The sequence below is a fragment of the Triticum urartu genome, chromosome 5A (genome assembly GCF_056163025.1).
Source record: "Triticum urartu cultivar PI428250 chromosome 5A, HENAU_Tu73, whole genome shotgun sequence".
NCBI lineage: Eukaryota > Viridiplantae > Streptophyta > Magnoliopsida > Poales > Poaceae > Triticum > Triticum urartu.
Genome location: NC_141877.1, coordinates 438,865,163 through 438,884,502, shown reverse-complemented (window position 1 = coordinate 438,884,502; position 19,340 = coordinate 438,865,163). Strand labels below are relative to the sequence as shown.

The 19,340-nt window shown below is 52.4% G+C and overlaps 1 protein-coding gene across 1 annotated transcript; it reads right to left on the bottom strand.

Annotated features, from left to right (window-relative positions):
- Positions 1-15,751: 15,751 nt before the first annotated feature.
- LOC147971801 (uncharacterized) lies at positions 15,752-16,633 on the bottom strand. The gene has a single exon (XM_087524128.1). The coding sequence runs from the start codon at positions 16,631-16,633 to the stop codon at positions 15,752-15,754; it is 882 nt and encodes a 293-aa protein (XP_087380254.1).
- Positions 16,634-19,340: the final 2,707 nt, after the last annotated feature.

Sequence of the window (19,340 nt, the reverse complement as noted above, 5' to 3'; positions counted from 1 at the left end):
GCCGGTAACACCTCATATCACTTTGCGGCCTCACGCACGGTATCCCACGGGTGTCGCCTTACCATGGCCCGGGACCGTTTGCGCCTTTTGGCTCACGTATATGATAATGTCGCTAGCATCCATATGACAGAGAACCCGGGCCGACATGGCTAGTAGTGAACCCAAAGCGGCACAGACCTATGGAGACAGGCATACACGAACCACATCGAGCATGTCGGTCATCAGCGAGTGATTCCGGGCTGTAGCACTGGGCTAACAGGACTCCGGGGAACTCGGGCTGTAGCAGGCTAGGCAGGACTCCGGATATCACAGCGTGACATTTCCCCTAAGGGATAGACATAGGAACGAAGTGAAACACATGCCGGACAGTCAAGTGTCCTGAGCAGTAGTGCTGGGCTAGCAGGACTCCGGTGAACCAGGCTGTAGCGGACTACTATGGCTCATGGAAGCACTAGACTACATTTCCCCATAAGAGAGGCTGTCAAGGATAAACAACTAGATTGTCGGATCCCACACATACCAAGCATTTCAATCATACACACAATATGCTCGATATGTGTAAATACAACATGGCATCACAACATAACTCTACAACTCAAGTATTTATTTATTAGGCTCCGAGGAGCGAGATATTACAAACATGGGTCTCATGACCCAGCAGTCATAGCATACAATGCAAAGCACATGCGGAAGCTTAACATGTCTGAGTACAAACATCTACAAATGGAAAAGGCTAAGAAGCCTGACTATCTACCAGATCCTGCCGAGGGCACAAGATCGTAGCTGAGGTATCAAGCTAAACGTCGAAGTCCACGCGGAACTACTAGCAAGACTGAAATCTCTCTGCAAAACATAAATTAAGCAAACGTGAGTACAAAGGTACTCAGCAAGACTTACATCAGTACTAAACTACATCTGCATCAGTATCAACAAGGGGGGTGGTGGAGTTTAACTGCAGCAAGCCAACTTTGACTCAGTGGCTAACCTGAACTACGATTGCAAGCAACTCTTTTGAGGTGGCGCACACGAGTCCACATATTCACCACTCAATACACCACTATGGATCCGCTCCCGTCTCCCTATGAGAAGGCCATCCATAGCACTCACACTTATCTTGCGAGTTTTAGAGTATCCACTTTCACTTGTCTATGAACTATGCAAGGGGTCCAAGTTTCCATATCCGAGGAATCCGGCTATTCGAATAGATAATGATAACCCTGCAGGGGTGTACTTCTTCACACACGCTCCCACCACTTACCGTCGTTTACACGACATGTACTCGGCAACCTTCAAGCGGAAGCCCAATGAGGGTGTCGGCCACGGCCTACCTAAACACTTAAGTCTCTAGTCCAGGTTTATCGCCTATCTAGGTTCCATCCGCAGGGAGTCCGGCCGAGGTTTCCACATACGGCCCCGAACGATGTGAACAGGGTTCCCGAGACACCAAACGGGTGCCCGATACACCGTGCCACGGTGTATCTACCGCAACATAGCCCACCCCTAGGGTCAGCGCTACGCACGGCCGCCAACACATAACCTACAAACACCAGAAACTAGTTGCAACTCCTGGACAGAGTACTAGGGTGATTAAGAAGCCGAGAGGGTCAATTAAGGATCCCAATGAGTGGTAGTAGCTGTTCATGGATCACAGACATAGAACTCAGTTCCTGAGGACGGTTTCAATGAGACAACCCACCATGTACTCCTACATGGCCTCTCACCGCTACCTTTACCAAATCGTGTTCACACACTTAGCTCACACACAGTAGGGCATGTTCACACAACTCCGATTCATCCCCGATGAATCAGACCTGACTCAACTCTAAGCAGTAGCAGGCATGACAAACAAGCATGAATGAGTAGGCACATCAGGGCTCAAACAACTCCTACTCATGCTAGTGGGTTTCATCTATTTACTGTGGCAATGACAGGTCATGCAGAGGATAAGGGGTTCAACTACCGCAACAAGTAGCAGATGATCGTTGTCGTCCTAATGCAGTAAAAGAGAGCAAGAGCGAGAGAGTGGGTTTGTATCGGAATGAACAAGGGGTTTTTGCTTGCCTGGCACTTCTGAAGATAACATTGGGTCTTCATCAGTGTCAACGATCACAGCGTCGGTACCACGTCTATCGAGAGGGGACAAATACCGGCAAACAAGGAAGAACACAATCAATGTGATGCAACAATATGATGCATGATCATGACATGGAAATATGCTGTTGGTTGGCCTAATGCAACTAGCAACAAGTTAAATGGAGTTGGTTTGAACACTAGGTTCAAATTCAAACTCCACATGTGGTTATTTAAATAACATTCATTTGATTTGTCCTAAACAGTGGCCTTAAGTTGCTCTAACATGCATGAAAATGGTACGGATGGATTCCTTGAATTTTTCTGATAATTTTTCATATATAATTTATTTCATTTGGAGTTACGGTTGATTTTCTATGATTTTTAGAAGTTTTGGACATTTTCTGAAATAAATAAATCATTTAAGATTTATTTAAATTCCAGAAAAAGGATTACTGCGTCAGCCTGACGTCATGATGATGTCACCAAGTCAACAGGGCTGGTCCGGGTCAAACCTGACCAGTGGGGCCCACTGGTCAGTGACCCAGGGCTGGTTTCTGTGGCTGACGTGTGGGACCAGGTCAACGGTGACGTGGCCAGGTCAAACTGACTGGTGGGGCCACGGTCATTAGCTTAAATTAAACAGGGTATAACCCTGTGGTTAACTAACGGGTGGGGCCCGTCTGTCAGCGTCTGTTAGGGAGGGATTAGTGGTGATTAGTCTTAATTAAGCGACCACGTCAGCGGTCGACGCCGGCGACCAAAAGCACGGCGGTGGCTCGCCGGAGATGCTCGGGATGGAGCTACAGAGCATCGTTTCGCTCGTGGTTTGCGGCTACGGCGAGCTGGGAGACTCGCGCATCCAGCGGTGGCAACACCTCGCGCCGGGGTTGACTAAATCGACGGTGGCGGCAACTTTTGCGGCGGCCGGAGTTCGGGAACATGCGGGCACGAGGCTGCGATGCACTAAGGGGCCGGCTAGCGGCTGCGTTGGCCTCCTCTGGGCTTTCTGAGCACGGTGAGGCGCTCCGTTGTGAGCGTGTGCAGCTATGGCCACGGCTACGCCATGGCCGGCGGCGAGAAACTTTCGGCCGCGATGAGAAATGGAGCTAGGGGACGGGAACGGAGGGGGCGAGCATAGGAGAAGCAGCAGGGGCTCACAGCGGATCGACGGGTAGGCTCAGCGGCTCGGGGAGGTCCTGGCGACGGAGAATCGAGGACGGCGGCCTTCGGAGTCTGAGGAAGAAGACGGAGCTGATGGCGGCGTTGTAGGGGCTCCCGCGGGGCGTGGCTCGGCGAGGAGGAAGAGGGGGTCGAGGCGGAGCCTCTGAGCGCGTCGGTGAGGCGTGGGGTGGCCGGTGGCCACGGCGGTGCGCGTCGGCGGCGACGGCTACGCTCGGCGGTTGCGAGTAAGAGAAACGGAGGAGGGGGGTGAGCGAGGGAGAGTGCGAGGGGTTCCAGGGCGTGCGTGGCGGCGTTGGGGATGTCCAGGGCGACGAGGGGGCAGCCAGGCAGGCAGCTGCCGGCCTGGCACGCCGCGGCGTCGTGGCTATCTTCTCCTCTGCCTTCTGGCAGGAGGAAGAAGACGCCCCTGCCCTCGGTAGGCTGGGCCAGTTGGCTGGGCTGCCAGCTGGGCCGGCCAGGTGGGCTGCAGGTGAGATTACTCTCTCTCTCTCTCTTAATTCTGTTTCTGTTTTCTATTTATGTTATTTTGTTTTGATTTAGTTAAAATACTAAATCATTTTATAAAATCTTGAAAATAAATATGTGACTAGAATTAAAATATCCCAAACCACATAAAATGTTCCAGGATTATTGGACATATATTAATTATATAAAGAATATATATCCAATGCAAATAGTTATTTAATTAATTCAAAGGCCCAAAATAAATATCTCTGAGATTCCAAAAATATTGTTTTAAGTTTTACCTCTTGCCAATATTTTCAGACACTAAGAGGAACATTTTCTTGGACTTCTTTGAAAAGATTTTAATGTTGATTATTTTTGAAGTGATTTATGAGGGTTTCAACTAACCTCAATTCAACTTTCAGAATTTAGACATGATGCATGATGCTCACTCGGGTAAATAGCTACAAGCAAATTCTAGGGCTGTGACAAGGACCGGATGCGGATTCAAATGTGGATTATATCGGACTACGTATTCGGAGCGGACTCGGACCGAGAACGGGCAAAAAATATCGGATGATATGTTCAAAGAAAGATGATTTTATTTGTTTTATGCAAACAATATGAGATCAGTGCATTAAAAATAAAAATTCGTAGTATTTTGTAGTCTATTAAGATGAAGTCTACTCTCTTTCTTCAGGGGAAGAGATGAAGCCTACTCGGCCACTACAAACTTGGTGTTCATCTTGTACATGCATCATCGCATGCAAGGAATCACTACCAGTGATACTGATCGCTCAATATTCCTACATATATGTATGTGGACCATTGTCCCGATGCACCACCGGAGTCGCAGACCGCCGTCTCCGCGTTGCGACGATCATGGTCGACGGCTCACCTCCGTTTCTTGGACCGGTGATGGCATCTTTGCCTGTTGTGTGGGGCAACCAACCTTCCAGGGAGATGCCGCCGCTGCTGGCGGTGCAAGACAAGACCACGTTGCGATGATCATGGTCGAGGGCTGCCTGTGAATTGTGGTCGTCTCGTACTAGGGTTAGGTTAAATTCTATTTATATGTGGTGATTTTAATTAGTGGTTGAGGGAGTCCTAGATTAGGGGGTTTTCGGATAGCCGAATTATACCTTCAGCTGGACTCCTGGACTATGAAGATACAAGATTGAAGACTCCGTCCTGTGTCCGGAAGGGATTTTCCTTGGCGTGGAAGGCAAGCTTGGCGATACGGATGTTCAGATCTCCTACCATTGTAACCGACTCTATGTAACCCTAACCCTATCCGGTGTCTATATAAACCGGAGGGTTCTAGTCCGTAGGACAACATACACATCTACAATCATACCATAGGCTAGCTTCTAGGGTTTAGCCTCTCTGATCTCGTGGTAGATCAACTCTTGTATTACCCATATCATCAATATTAATCAAGCAGGATGTAGGGTTTTACCTCCATCGAGAGGGCCCGAACCTGGGTAAAACTTCGTGTCCCCTGCCTCCTGTTACCATCCGGCCTAGACACACAGTTCGGGACCCCCTACCCGAGATCCGCCGGTTTTGACACCGACATTGGAGCTTTCATTGAGAGTTCCTCTATGCCATCGCCGTCAGGCCCGATGGCTCCTACGATCATCAATGGCGATGCAGTCCAGGGTGAGACCTTCCTCCCCGGACAGATCTTCGTCTTTGGCGGCTTCGCACTGCGGGCCGATTCACTTGGCCATCTAGAGCAGATCGAAAGCTATGCCCCTGGCCGTCAGGTCAGATTCAGAAGTTTAAACTACACGGCCGACATCCGCGGGGACTTGATCTTTGACGGATTCGAACCACTGTCGAGCACGCCGCTCTGTCACGACGAGCATGATCTAGCTCTGCCGCCGAACAGAGCCCTGGAGGCCGCACCCGCATCGGCTCCGACCCCTAGTTCGGAGCCAACCACGCAGATCGAGGATGGGCGGTTGGACGCCACCTCGGGGGCTGTGATCCCAACGGTGGTTGAGCCGAACACCAGCCCCGTACTCTGCAAGACTCGTGACTCCATGGAGCCGGATTCTTCTCCGGACTCCGAACCCTCCGCGCCCCTGCCGAGCGAGTCTGATTGGGCGCCGATCATGGAGTTCACGGCCGCGGACGTCTTTCAGCACTCGCCTTTCGGCGACATCCTAAAATCACTGAAGTCTCTCTCTTTGTCAGGAGAGCCCTGGCCGGACTACGGTCAGCAAGGTTGGGGTACGGACAATGAAGAAATTCAAAACCCACCCACCACCCACTTTGTAGCCACTGTCGACAACTTAACCGACATGCTCGACTTCGACTCCGAAGACATCGACGGTATGGACACCGATGAAGGAGATGATGAAGAACCAGCGCCCACTAGGCCCTAGAAAGCCACCTCATCATATGACATATACATGGTGGACACCCCAAAAGAGGGAGAGGGCGATGGAACAGTGGAGGATGACCCCTCCAAGAAACAGCAAAAGCACCGGCGTCAGCGGCGCCGCTCAAAATCCCGCCAACACAAAAACGGCGATTCCAGCACGGGAGATAATAATACCCCGGAAAGCGCCGAAGAACACCCCCCCGAGCAAGATTTAGCATAGGAGGATGGAGAAACCAGCCCTCATGAGAGAGCGGCCGACAGAGAGGTCGAGGACAATAATTGTATGCCTCCCTCCGAAGACGAGGCAAGCCTCGACGACGACGAATTCGCCGTGCCAGACGATCCCGTCGAACAAGAGCGTTTTCAACGCAGGCTTATGGCCACGGCAAGAAGCCTCAAGAAAAAACAGCAACAGCTTAAAGCTGATCAAGATCGGCTAGTCGATAGATGGAGTGAAGTCCTTGCGGCCGAAAAGCATAAACCCGAATGCCCCTCCAAGTGCTACCCGAAGCGCAGGTTGCTACCCCGATTAGAGGAGGAAGCACTCAACGCGGCCGACAGGCCACCTCGTGGCCACGACAGAGAGGCCTCATGGCCCTCCACCCAAGACGCACCTCGTACCAAGGCACGGGAATATGCACCGGACTTACGAGACATGTTGGAGGACAAGACAAGGCAAACAAGATCGATCTACGGATCACGTAGGCACCCCCACGGCTCGAGACGACAACCGTCACGCCGGTCACAAATTCGGCAGGGCCGAACATAGTAGACAAAGCTCATTGGAGCTACATCATGATATCGCCCAATACAGAGGCACCGCACACCCATTGTGCTTCACAGACGAAATAATGGATCATCAAATCCCCGAGGGTTTCAAACCCGTAAACATCGAATCATATGATGGCTCAACAGATCCCGCGGTATGGATTGAGGATTATCTCCTTCATATCCACATGGCCCACGGCGATGATTTCCACGCCATCAAATACCTCCCACTCAAGCTTAAAGGACCAGCCCGGCAGTGGCTTAACAGCCTGCCAACAGGGTCAATCAGCTGTTGGGAGGACCTGGAAACCGCATTCCTCGACAATTTCCAGGGCACTTATGTGCGACCCCCAGACGCTGACGACCTAAGCCACGTAATTCAGCAGCCAGACGAATCAGCCAGGCAATTATGGACACGGTTCCTAACAAAGAAAAATCAAATACTCGACTGTCCGGACGCAGAGGCCTTAGCAGCCTTCAAGCATAATATCCATGACGAGTGGCTTGCCCGGCACCTAGGACAAGAGAAGCCGAAATCTATGGGAGCACTCACGACACTCATGACCCGCTTTTGCGCGGGAGAAGACAACTGGATCGCTCGTAGCAACAATATGACCAAGAACCCTGGTCGTTCGGACACCAGGGACATTAGTGGCAGGTCGCGTCGCAACCAACAGAAGCGCCGCATCAACGGCGACAATGCTAAGGATACGACAGTTAATGCCGGATTCAGAGGCTCTAAATCCGGTCAGCGGAAAAAATCATTCAAAAGGAATCCCAGGGGCCCGTCCAGCTTGGACCGAATACTCGACCGCTTGTGCCAAATACATGGCACCCCCGAAAAGCCGACCAATCACACCAACAGGGACTGTTGGGTGTTCAAGCAGGCAGGCAGATTAAGCACCGACAATGAAGACAAGGGGTTGCATAGCGATGACGACGAGGAGCCCCGGCCGCCGAACAACAATGGACAGAAGGGTTTTCCCCCACAAGTGCGGACAGTGAACATGATATACGCCACCCATGTCCCCAAGAGGGAGCTGAAGCGCGCGTTAAGGGATGTATACGCGGTAGAGCCAGTCGCCCCAAAGTTCAACCCATGGTCCTCCTGCCCGATCACCTTTGAACGAAGAGACCATCCCATTAGCATCCGTCATGGCGGATTCGCCGCATTGGTTCTCGACCCAATTATTGACGGATTTCATCTCACTAGAGTCCTTATGGACGGCGGCAGTAGCCTGAACCTGCTTTACCAGGATACAGTGCGGAAAATGGGCATAGATCCCTCGAGGATTAAGCCCACCAAAACGACCTTTAAAGGCGTAATACCAGGTGTAGAGGCCAGCTGTACAGGCTCAGTCACACTTGAAGTGGTCTTCGGATCTCCGGATAATTTCCGAAGCGAGGAGTTAATCTTCGACATAGTCCCGTTCCGTAGTGGCTACCATGCACTGCTCGGGCGAACTGCATTCGCCAAGTTCAATGCGGTCCCGCACTATGCAGACCTTAAGCTCAAGATGCGAGGCCCTCGAGGAGTAATTACGGTCAATGGAAACACCGAACGCTCCCTCCGAACGGAGGAGCACACAGCGGCCCTTGCAGCGGAAGTACAAAGCAGCATCTCCAGGCAGTTCTCCAGTCCGGCCATTAAATGTCCGGACACAGTCAAGCGCGCCCGGAGTAACCTACAACAAGACCGCCTGGCACGTTCCGAGAAGGCGTAGCAATGCGGCCCCAACCCCTGCAAAAAGACGACGCCGGTACTTCGCGTACATAACTATGCCCTAGAAATACCATGGGCATAGGGGGAGGGGCACCATCACGGCACGCCCAAAACATGGCTTAAACCGCACCAGGGGCTGCCGACTTTTTTCATACTTTTCTCTTAATTCTAGGACTCTACTCTTCGGAAGGCTTGTTCGGCAGTTCAATTGCCGCACAAACGATGCAAGGACCGGGGAAGCAGACAAGCCATTCCGCATTACGGAAATCCCAGGTGGTCTCTATCACGAGCAGTATACCTGTTTCGCATACTATCCCGCAGCTTGCCCCTGAAGCAGACATGTTAAATAGTCCAACTTTTCGTTTATCGCATCACTTGTATCGTTCTGCTTTGATCACAGCTATTTTAATGAACAATGCATAGCTTTTGTCTATTTTTTGCATTACCTTTTTTAATAAATATATATATATATATGTTCCTTAATGACATGTTGCACCCGTACACTTTGGTACGGCCAAAATACGCCAGGGGCTTCAGTACCCCTCAACATGGTGTGAGAAGTCCGAACACTTTAACAAGTGCGGCACCCCGAACTTATAGCATTATATGCATCGGCTCCGAATCATGTCTTGGGTCAATAGTTGGGTTTGCCCGGCTCCTATGTTTTGGTGCCTTACGTTCCGCTATATCCGCTAAGGTAGCACTAGGAGAACCACTGCGATTGTGCCCCAGTTGAGCTGGGCCGAGCACCTTAGTGGAGAAAGCTAAAACTGACTGTCATGATGAAGCGAGAGCTGGTCGCTGTTCGAGAGGTTTTTTCGAGTCCCTAAAGACTTATGCCGCTTCGGGCGAGGAGTCGGCTCTGTCCGGCCAAGGCGTGGATAGTGCCCCGAAATCGGTCTTCCGAATAATAGCGGCTTCGCCGAAATTTAAAATTATAGAATTCTATGGCTAAGTGACAGTGTTCACGCATTATAGTCCGATTGCCTCGTTCGTTGGGCTGAGCGCCTCCCTCGAAGGACCCAAATATGGGAAAAAGAGTGCCCAGGTTTATCCCCGAACACCCCAGCACTAGCGGCATGGGGGCAGAAGCCGACGACTCACCATCTCTCAGTATTGATAAACAGCCACACAGAAGGTAATATTTTAAATTCAAGCAGCATTGCTTAGCGCATATGAACAAGTTTTCAGCGCACAGGATAACACGAGCGGGTTTTACTCAAAAAATACATCCTTGGTACATTCATCCGCAACAAGGCGGGCACCCTTCAGAACATCCTTATAATAATTCTCGGGCTTGCGATGCTCTTTCCCCGGCGGTGGCCCGTCCTTCACAAGCTTCTCCGCATCTAGCTTGCCCCAGTGCACCTTAGCACGGGCAAGGGCCCTACGGGCACCTTCAATGCAGACGGAGCGCTTGATGTCTTCAAGCCTCGGACAGGCCTCCACCAGCCGCTGCACCAGACCGAAATAGCTCCCAGGCAGAGCCTCTCCAGGCCACAGCCGAACTAGGAGGCCCTTCATGGCCTATTCGGCCGCCTTGTGGAGCTCGACCAGTTGCTTCAGCTGGTCGCTCAGGGGCACGGGGTGTCCGGCCTCAGCGTACTGAGACCAGAACACCTTCTCTCTCGAGCTGCCCTCCTCAGCTCGATAGAATGCGGCGGCATCAGATACACTCCGGGGAAGATCTGCGAACGCTCCTGGAGAGCTCCGGATTCGGGTAAGTAACAGGTAACTCACGTTTATGTGTTTGCTTTGCATAAAGAATGCCTTACTCGCCGCAATCTTCTTCACCTCATCCAACTCCTGGAGGGTCTTCTGGGACTCGGCCTTGGCAGACTTGGCATTTTCTATAGCTGCCGCGAGCTCGGACGCTCGCGTCTTCAAATCAAGCTCCAAACTCTCACGTTTCTTCATGAGAACCTGGAGCTCTTGCCGCACCTTGCCAACCTCAGCCTCATACCTCTCCCGCTCGGTGCGCTCCACGGCCGCACTCTTCTCGGCCTCGAGCAACGCTTGCTTAAGGGTCGCCACCTCAGACGTGGCCCCTGCAATAGCCATGTCAATCCTGTCATTTTTTGCAATTGCACCTTTTTTATATACATATTCAAACAGGGTATTTCTTACCTTCCTTCTCCTCGAGCTGCTTCTTGGCACGCCCGAGCTCTTGCTCGGACTTCTCGAGACTCTGCTTCAGCACGTCCACTTCCGCAGTCAGTGCGGCGGACGCTAGCAGAGAAACCTGCATACGCATATTGACTCCTTTTGTTAGACTCCTGCAAATTCTTTGATCCTCTATTCGGCTTTTCTTCCCGAACGCCCAACAGAGCATCAGGGGCTACTGTCTATGCGGTAACATTATTTGAACATTCTTTACTTACCTCAAAGCCTGTTAAAAGGCTTGTACAAGCTTCAGTCAGTCCGCTTTTGGCGGACTGAACTTTCTGGATCACCGCACTCATAATAGTGCGGTGCCCCTCGTCGATGGAGGCACCTTGGAGCGCCTCCAACATATTGTCCGGCGCCTCCGGTTGGACGGAGGTCATCGGCACGGTAGGCTTGCTCCTCTTGGAAGGAGGTCACCCGCCGGACTCTGGAACCCTTGAAGATTCCGGAGCTGTGTCCGGCCTTAAGCCGGACTTGGAGCCCTGGGGGGTTTCATCCCCTTTACTCCTGGAGTCCGGGAGGTCGCCTTGCGGCGCCTCTAGGACCACCTCCTCCCGGCTTGGAACCTGTTGGGACAACACTTCGGTGTCGTCCGCAGGGCGGGGGGATGAAGCCATGGGAAGCGAGTTCACCTCCGACGGTTCCAGTGAGCCGCTCGACGATGCGTCGAGCCGGCCCTTGGGTGGGCTGCATAAACATATTCGACATAAGGAAAAGCTGTGCGAAAAACGAATACTATGAATTACCCCAGTATCCGGACACTTACGATTTCGCCAGGGGCTTGGCCCTGGGCTGCCACTCCTCTTCGTCGTCGTCGTCGGTGGAGCAGTCCGGAGGAAGGGTTTCCCCTTCTTGGACCCTCCGGCCTCCTCGGAGAGGGCGGCCTTCCTTTTCTTCTCTCCTCCCGCTGGAGGGGGAGAGGTCTCTTCTTCTTCCTCCTCGTCTTCACGAGAGGAAGGTGCTTCGGGACCGTCGGATGACGAATCCGACACCTCCTAGCGTCGGGCACTCTTTCGAGTCCCCGTGGCCCTTTTCGTGGCCTTCTTCTCCGGCACCACATAGGACGCCGGAACCAGCAGCTTCGCCAAGCGAGCGTCCGCTGGGCCTTCGGGCAGAGGAGCCGGACAGTTGATCTGTCCGGATGTCGCCACCCAATCCTATCAAAGATAAGGGAACTCAGATCCCGCATAGAGTCAAACTATGAAAAATTGATACCCTGTAAAAGGACAAAAGCGGCTTACCGCATGAGCGTGATGCTGAGTATTGAATCCGCGATCCTCGGCAGCGGATGTGGGAGCCTCGGCACCCTAAAAAGCACCCTCCAGGCATCTTCGTACGTCATGTTGAAGAGCCTGTTTAGAGTTTGATGCTGCGTCGGGTCAAACTCCCACAGGTTGAAGGCCCGTCGTTGACACGGGAGGATCAGGCGGATGAGCATAACCTGGACTACGTTGACAAGCTTGAGCTTCTTGTCCACCAGGGTTTGGATGCATGTTTGGAGTCCGGTCAGCTCTCCTTTTTTACCCCACGACAGGCCGGTCTCCTTCCAGGAGGTGAGCCGCGTAGGGGGTCCGGACCGAAACTCGGGGGCTGCGACCCATTCGGGGTCGCACGGCTCGGTGATGTAAAACCACCCCAATTGCCACCCCTTCAGGGTCTCCACAAAGGAGCCCTCGAGCCACAGGACGTTGGCCATCTTGCCAACCATGGCACCGCCGCACTCCGCCTGGCTACCGCGCACCACCTTCGGCTTGACGTTGAAGGTCTTTAGCCATAAGCCGAAATGAGGGCGGATGCGGAGGAAATCCTCGCACACAACGATAAACGCCGAGATGTTGAGGACGAACTTCGGGGCCAGGTCGTGGAAATCCAGGTCGTAGTAGAACATGATCCCCCGGACAAATGGATGTAGAGGGAAGCCCAGTCCGCAGAGGAAATGGGGGAGAAATACCACCCTCTCATGGGGCCTAGGAGTGGGGATGAGCTGCCCCTTCTCAGGGAGTCGGTGCACGATGTCCCTGGCCAGATATCCGGCCTTCCTTAGCTTTTTTATGTGTCCCTCCGTGATGGAGGACCATCCACTTGCCTCCCGCTCCGGACATGACTGGAGAAGGTCGAGGTGGTAGTGCGGACTTGGGCGCTGGAGCTCGAGTGTGCAAGAATGGATAGGCAAAGGAGGAAGAAGGCGTGGGTGAAAAGGTGGATCCTTATCCCCTTATATGGGTGGGCGCGACTACATGCCCCCACCAGCGTGGTAAAACTTGCTTATCTCCAAGCGCCGTAATCAAAGGCGCGGTTGGGTTACCCACGCCTGTATTGATGAGAATCCCGGAATAAAGGGACACGATCTCTGCTTTGACAAGACGTGCCAAGTAAACCGCCTCGCATAACGCGCTGAGGTGGGATAATGAAACGATTTGGATAAAGGCTTGGCCGTGGCGTGTCGCACCACGGAATACGTCAGTAGATTAGATTTGTGTTAATATTATTATTCTCTCTATGGCAATATGTGGAAAGAAGGACACTATCTCTGTGTCCAAAATCTTCTATGAAGTGCTTGGAGGAGGAACCCTCCTTGCAATGCCGAAGTCAATTTGCGCGCCGGACTCGTCGTCATTGAAGCCTGGTTCAGGGGCTACTGAGGGAGTCCTGGATTAGGGGGTGTTCGGATAGCCGAATTATACCTTCCGGACTCCTGGACTATGAAGATACAAGATTGAAGACTCCGTCTCATGTCCGGAAGGGATTTTCCTTGGCGTGGAAGGCAAGCTTGGCGATACGGATGTTCAGATCTCCTACCATTGTAACCGACTCTATGTAACCCTAACCCTATCCGGTGTCTATATAAACCGGAGGGTTCTAGTCCGTAGGACAACATACACATCTAAAATCATACCATAGGCTAGCTTCTAGGGTTTAGCCTCTCTGATCTCGTGGTAGATCAACTCTTGTATTACCCATATCATCAATATTAATTAAGCAGGACGTAGGGTTTTACCTCCATCGAGAGGGCCCGAACCTGGGTAAAACTTCGTGTCCCCTGCCTCCTGTTACCATCCGGCCTAGACGCACAGTTCGGGACCCCCTACCCGAGATCCGCCGGTTTTGACACCGACAGTGGTCCACATAGGTATTTGGGCTTCTCAATTGGGCTAAATTTATCGAATAATCTTATTTGACAACCTTGGATAATCTACAAAAAATACCAGATAATCCATATTCGCCAGATATTACCAATACCATATCCTCTACCATACCCGATGGATATCTGGTTGACCAAAATCCATATTCGCATCCATATCTGTCGGATTTGTGAAAGTGCATACCATATCCTTAAAAACATATGCGGAAGCGGATTCGGAACGGAAATTATCCGTGCCATTTACATCCCTAGTCCGCACGCTTAACATTCGATGACGATATGTATTGTGAGTTATGTGATTTGATATATCGAAGGTTGTTCGTGTCCCGGATGTAATCACGGACATGACGAGGAGTCTCGAAAATGGTCGAGACATAAATATTGATATATTGGAAGGTTATGTTTGGACACCGGAAATGTTTCAGATAGGTTCGGACATTTTCCAGAGTACCGGAGGGTTACCGGAACCCCCCCCCCCCCCCCCCCCCCGGGGGGGGGGTTAATGGGCCTTCATGGGCTTTAGTGGAAGAGAGGAGAAGGCGGCCAAGTGGAGGGGTGCACCCCCAAGCCCAATCCAAATTGGGAGGGGGCCCGGCCCCCCTTTCCTTCTCTCCATCTTCCCTTTCCTTCCCCTCCTAGTTGGACTAGGAAAGGGGGGGAACCTACTCCTAGTAGGAGTAGGATTCCCCCCCTTGGGGCACACCCCATGAGGCCGGCCGCCCCCCTTCTCCACTCCTTTATATACAGGGGAGGGGGCACCCCATAGACACACAAGTTGATTTGTTAGCCGTGTGCGGTGTCCCCCTTCACAGATTTCCGTCTCGGTCATATTGTCGTAGTGCTTAGGCAAAGCCCTGCGTTGATAACTTCATCATCACCGTCAACACGCCGTCATGCTGACGAAACTCTCCCTCTGGCCTTAGCTGGATCTAGAGTTTAAGGGACGTCACCGAGCTGAACGTGTGCAGATCATGAAGGTGTCGTGCGTTCAATACTTGATCGGTTGGATCACGAAGACGTTCGACCACATCAACCGCGTTACTCAACGCTTCCGCTTTCGGTCTATGAGGTTACGTAGACACACTCTCCCCTCTCATTGTTATGCATCTCCTAGATAGATCTTGCGTGATCGTAGGAAATTTTTTAAATACCGCGTTCCCCAACATTTTATTGGTATGGGAGTGTGGTCGCCCCGATCTTCTTGAATGAGACATGTTTTTTATTCTTGTTTTGGCACTTTTAAGTAGGGTTTATCGTGCATTGCTTCGGCCATTCCGGCAGGCAATTAAGCCGTCTCTAGTGTTAAGTCATTAATGGTCATGTCGTCTGCCCGACAAATAATTTTACCTTGAGCTTTTCCATCTCGAGGTGTTGATGGTTTGCTGAAGTAGATTCCTACCATCTGTTCCAGATGATGATGCTAGGTTTTGCGAGGTATGTTGGCGTGACTGTGGCATCTATTTGCAGTTGGGTCCTCTGGCCTAATCTCTGCCAGGTCAGTGCATCCTACAGTGTCGGAGTGAGGCCTGCTAGAATTAATGGAGGTCAATCTTTTAGTTCTGCAACACTTAGGTTGTGACGACTTCTTCTACAGGATGATGGTCCAGCTTGACCGTGGCCTTAATGAATGTTTGTCAATGATAAATAATGATAAGTTGTATCAAATAATCGAATGGCATGCCTCCGACCCATTCGAGAGGAAGAAAATGGTGGTTTTATTTTTTCGAGAATGACGGGGGGGGCGAAAGCCCCACCGGTTGTTGTATTACCCGAAAGCGACTTAGCGTCATACAGTGTTTTCCATCGAGGAGATAAAAACATCAAGATAATAGGAAAAAACAGAAAAGGAGAGAGAGGAAAACTAGGTGGCTAAGAAAAGGAAGGAGTGAAACAGGAGGAGCTGCTCCCTCGGTCCAGTCTCAAAGCGCTTAGACCACAGAAGCGTATCATCGGCCGCTCGTCGGAGGACGTCGCCAGCCCCGCATATGATGGAGTTGAAGACCACATCGTTCCTGGTTTTCCACACGCTCCACATCAGGATGTAGAGGCCATCTTTCCAGGCGGCAGCATCAATTTGCAGCGAGGGTTGAGTAGAGAGAATTTCACCAACGGAGTAGAAGGTGCCCAGGCCAAGCCTAGCCCAGACCGGAGCCACACGAGGACATGCAGCGAAGAGGTGGTCCACCGTTTCCTCCGCCTGGCAGGAGGCACATGTTGGAGAAGAGGCGCAGTTTTTGGCGTACAGGTTAGCCCGAGTGCTAAGCCGATTGCCGACCAGTAGCCTCGCGAAAATCTTGATTTTGCTAGGGAGCCTAGAGCCCCAGATGTCGATGGAGTCCTGGTCGAGCACGCCGTGTGGCGACAGAACACGAAAAGCAGCCCGGGAGCTGAAGGTAAGGTCGCCTCCCCACGCCATGAAGCGACGGTCATGCACACCCAACAGATGGACATCGCGCAAGAGTGCATGCACGACACTGAGCTGACCGGCCGCCACCGCGGAGAGCCTCAGCTGGAGCGCGAGGCCGCCCTCGATCACCGCAGTGACCGAAGCGTTGGGCCGCGTCGAGTGTGAGAAGAGCGCCTCGAAGGTGAAGCAGAGCGCACCGCCTGGGAGCCACCGATCCTGCCAGAAGGAGGTGGTGCGCCCGTCTCCAAGCTGCACCCGAGTGATGGATCGGTAGGTCGGGAGCGCAGCTTGCATGATCGTCTGGAGGAACGAGGGCGCCGAGCAGGGGTCCCCCATGTCACCCCTGACGTTACGGAGGAACCAAAGCTTCCAATGCGGGGACCCGGGCCGGTGAAGAGCATCGACGAAGTTGAGAAGGAGGCACATGTTTTGCCGCCGGAGGTCGCGAATGCCAAGTCCGCCTTCCTGCACATCAACACACACTTTGTCCCAAGCAATTAAACAGCAAGCACCGGAGCAAGTATCCTTGCCAGTCCAAAAGAAAGCACGACGCCGACGATCAATCTGCTCAAGCACTCCAGGGGGTAGCATAAAGGAACACATATAATAGGTGGCAAGGTTATTAAGCACGGCATTACAGGGAACAAGCCTACCACCCGAGGAAAGGAGAAGAGCGCACCACCCGGACAGATACCTATCAAAGGAGTTGATGAGGGGGTCATAGGCAGAGATGGGGAGCTTTAGAGGGGAGAGGGGGAGACCAAGGTAGGGTTGAGGGAAGGTGGATATGGGGCATCCCAGGATAGCGGCCATCTGAGCAGACAGCTCGGAGGAGCAGTGCATGGGGACAAAGCCAGATTTATGGAAGCTAATGGTGAGCTCGGTCGCCAAGGCAAAAGCATCGAGGATGTTTCTAAGATAAGTAACGGAAGGGAGGTCAGCACGACACAGGATTAAAGTATCATCTGCGTATTGCAAGACGGGACAAGGGAGGGAGGGATCGATTGGGTGCTACAGCCGGCCGGTGGCGCTTGCCGCCTGCGTCATGCGTTGAAGAACGTCCGCAACAATAATAAAGAGGTAAGGGGACAGGGCGTCACCCTGGCGAAGGCCGTTGCAGCAAAGGATCCAGTCACCTGGGACATTGTTGAGAAGCACCGAGGTGTGGCCAGTAGAAAGGATAGCGTGGATCCAGCCACACCAACGGTTGTCGAAACCCCAAGCAGACAAAATCATGAGAAGGCTCGACCAATTAACGGAGTCAAAGGCTTTGCGAAAGTCGATCTTAGAGACCACAGTAGGAGCCTTGCGCAAATGGCAGGCTCGGAGAAGGTCGGCGGCGCAAACGATGTTCTCAGAGATACGCCGCCCAGGGAGGAATCCCGTCTGATCAGGGTCCACCAAAGAGTGGATGAGTCACTGAAGGCGGGAGCAGAGGGCCCTAGTGATGGCTTTCATGATGCAATTCTGAAGCGAGATAGGCCGGAAATCAGAGGGGGAGCGAGCCGCCTTTGTTTTAGGCAAGAGAACTAAAAAGGCGCGGTTGATTCTGGAGAGATCAATAGTGCCGGCGTAGAAGTCATTGAACACCGCCTGGACGTCAGAGGAGATCAAGTCCCAGAAAGAGACATAGAAGGATGGGCCAAAACCATCCGGCCCGGGGCTAGAAAGGCGGTTCATGTCAAAAAAAAGCTGTCCGAACCTCGTCCGCGGAGAAGGGTCCTGACAAAGAGTCAGGAAGGGGAGCGACGCCAGGGTAAAGATCAGATAAAGAGAACGTCCAGTCACAGTGATGCGCAATGCCGAGGAGATCTTTATAATAATCCCGGAGGATAGCCGCTTTGTCCGCGTGAGAGGTGATTTCATGCCCCTCGAAGGAGAGGACTGGGATGCAGTTCCTGCGAAAACGGGCCGAGGCAGAAGCATGAAAAAACCATGTGTTCTCGTCGCCCTCGATGGCGTAACGGAGTTTCGCACGAAGTTTCCAGTAGAGGACTCTCTCCTTAACAGAGGTATGAAGGGCACCAATGGTAAGGGTGCGAAGAAGTGCCTCGAGAGGAGAAAGGTGACGAAGTTCCTCAATGCGATTAAGAATGTCAATAAGCACACGGCAATCTTGCTCGCACTGGGCCACCGGAGCAACACGCTTCGCCCAACGTTTGCAGCTGAGGCGACACTGGCGAAGTCGAGCCACAAGACGGGCAGTAGCATCCGGTCGAGAAGTCGAGGTCCAGGCAGAGCGCATAGAGGAGCGGAAGGACAGGTGAAGGGTCCATGACTTCTCAAACCGAAAGATACAGGTTTTGGGGGCCATTGAGGAGATGGACACGACGAGAGGGACATGGTCGGACGTGGAGCGGGTGAAGGATGCAAGCGTAGAGGTTGGAAACGCAGAGTCCCAAGCGACGTTAATGAGTACTCGGTCGAGGCGAGCAAGAACTAGAGAGGCCTGCCTGTTGGACCAAGAGAACTGGCGGTCACGGAGCGGAAGATCAATGAGTGCGAGGACATTAACAAAATCATTAAACCAAATAGCCTCGACCCGAGAAAAGTTATCATTACTATGATCCTCAGGCGTACGGATGAGGTTGAAGTCCCCCATGATAGCCCAGGGGGTGGAATTTGGAGGTGCATGACCGGCTAACTCGCTGAGGAAAGCCTCCTTAGCACTATGGACACAGGGGGCATAGACATTCGTGATTCTAAGCGGTGAGTTGTCAAGGCAAAGGGAGAGGTCAACAGAGAGGACGTGGGGGTGGCGAAGTGATTTGAGAGTGAAAAGATACTGGTATTCCATGCGGAACAGATCTTGCCCGAGGCGCCCATGGAATCAATGGAGAGAAAATTACGGAGGGAGGAGGGAAGAAACGAGTCGGTTTTTGCCAAGTTGGGGCATTCAAGTTTGGTTTCCTGGATCACGAGGAAAGAGGGCTGCATGGCCTCGAGGTTAGCACGAACGTCCCTACACTTGCATGCGTCGCCAAGCCCACGTACATTCCACGTACAAAGAGAAAAAAGAGCCGTCATGACGGACCCGCAAAGC

Coding starts and splice junctions, on each gene's coding strand:
- LOC147971801 (XM_087524128.1), bottom strand. CDS start 16,633: ATGGGGGACCCCTGCTCGGCGCCCTCGTTCCTCCAGACGATCATGCAA.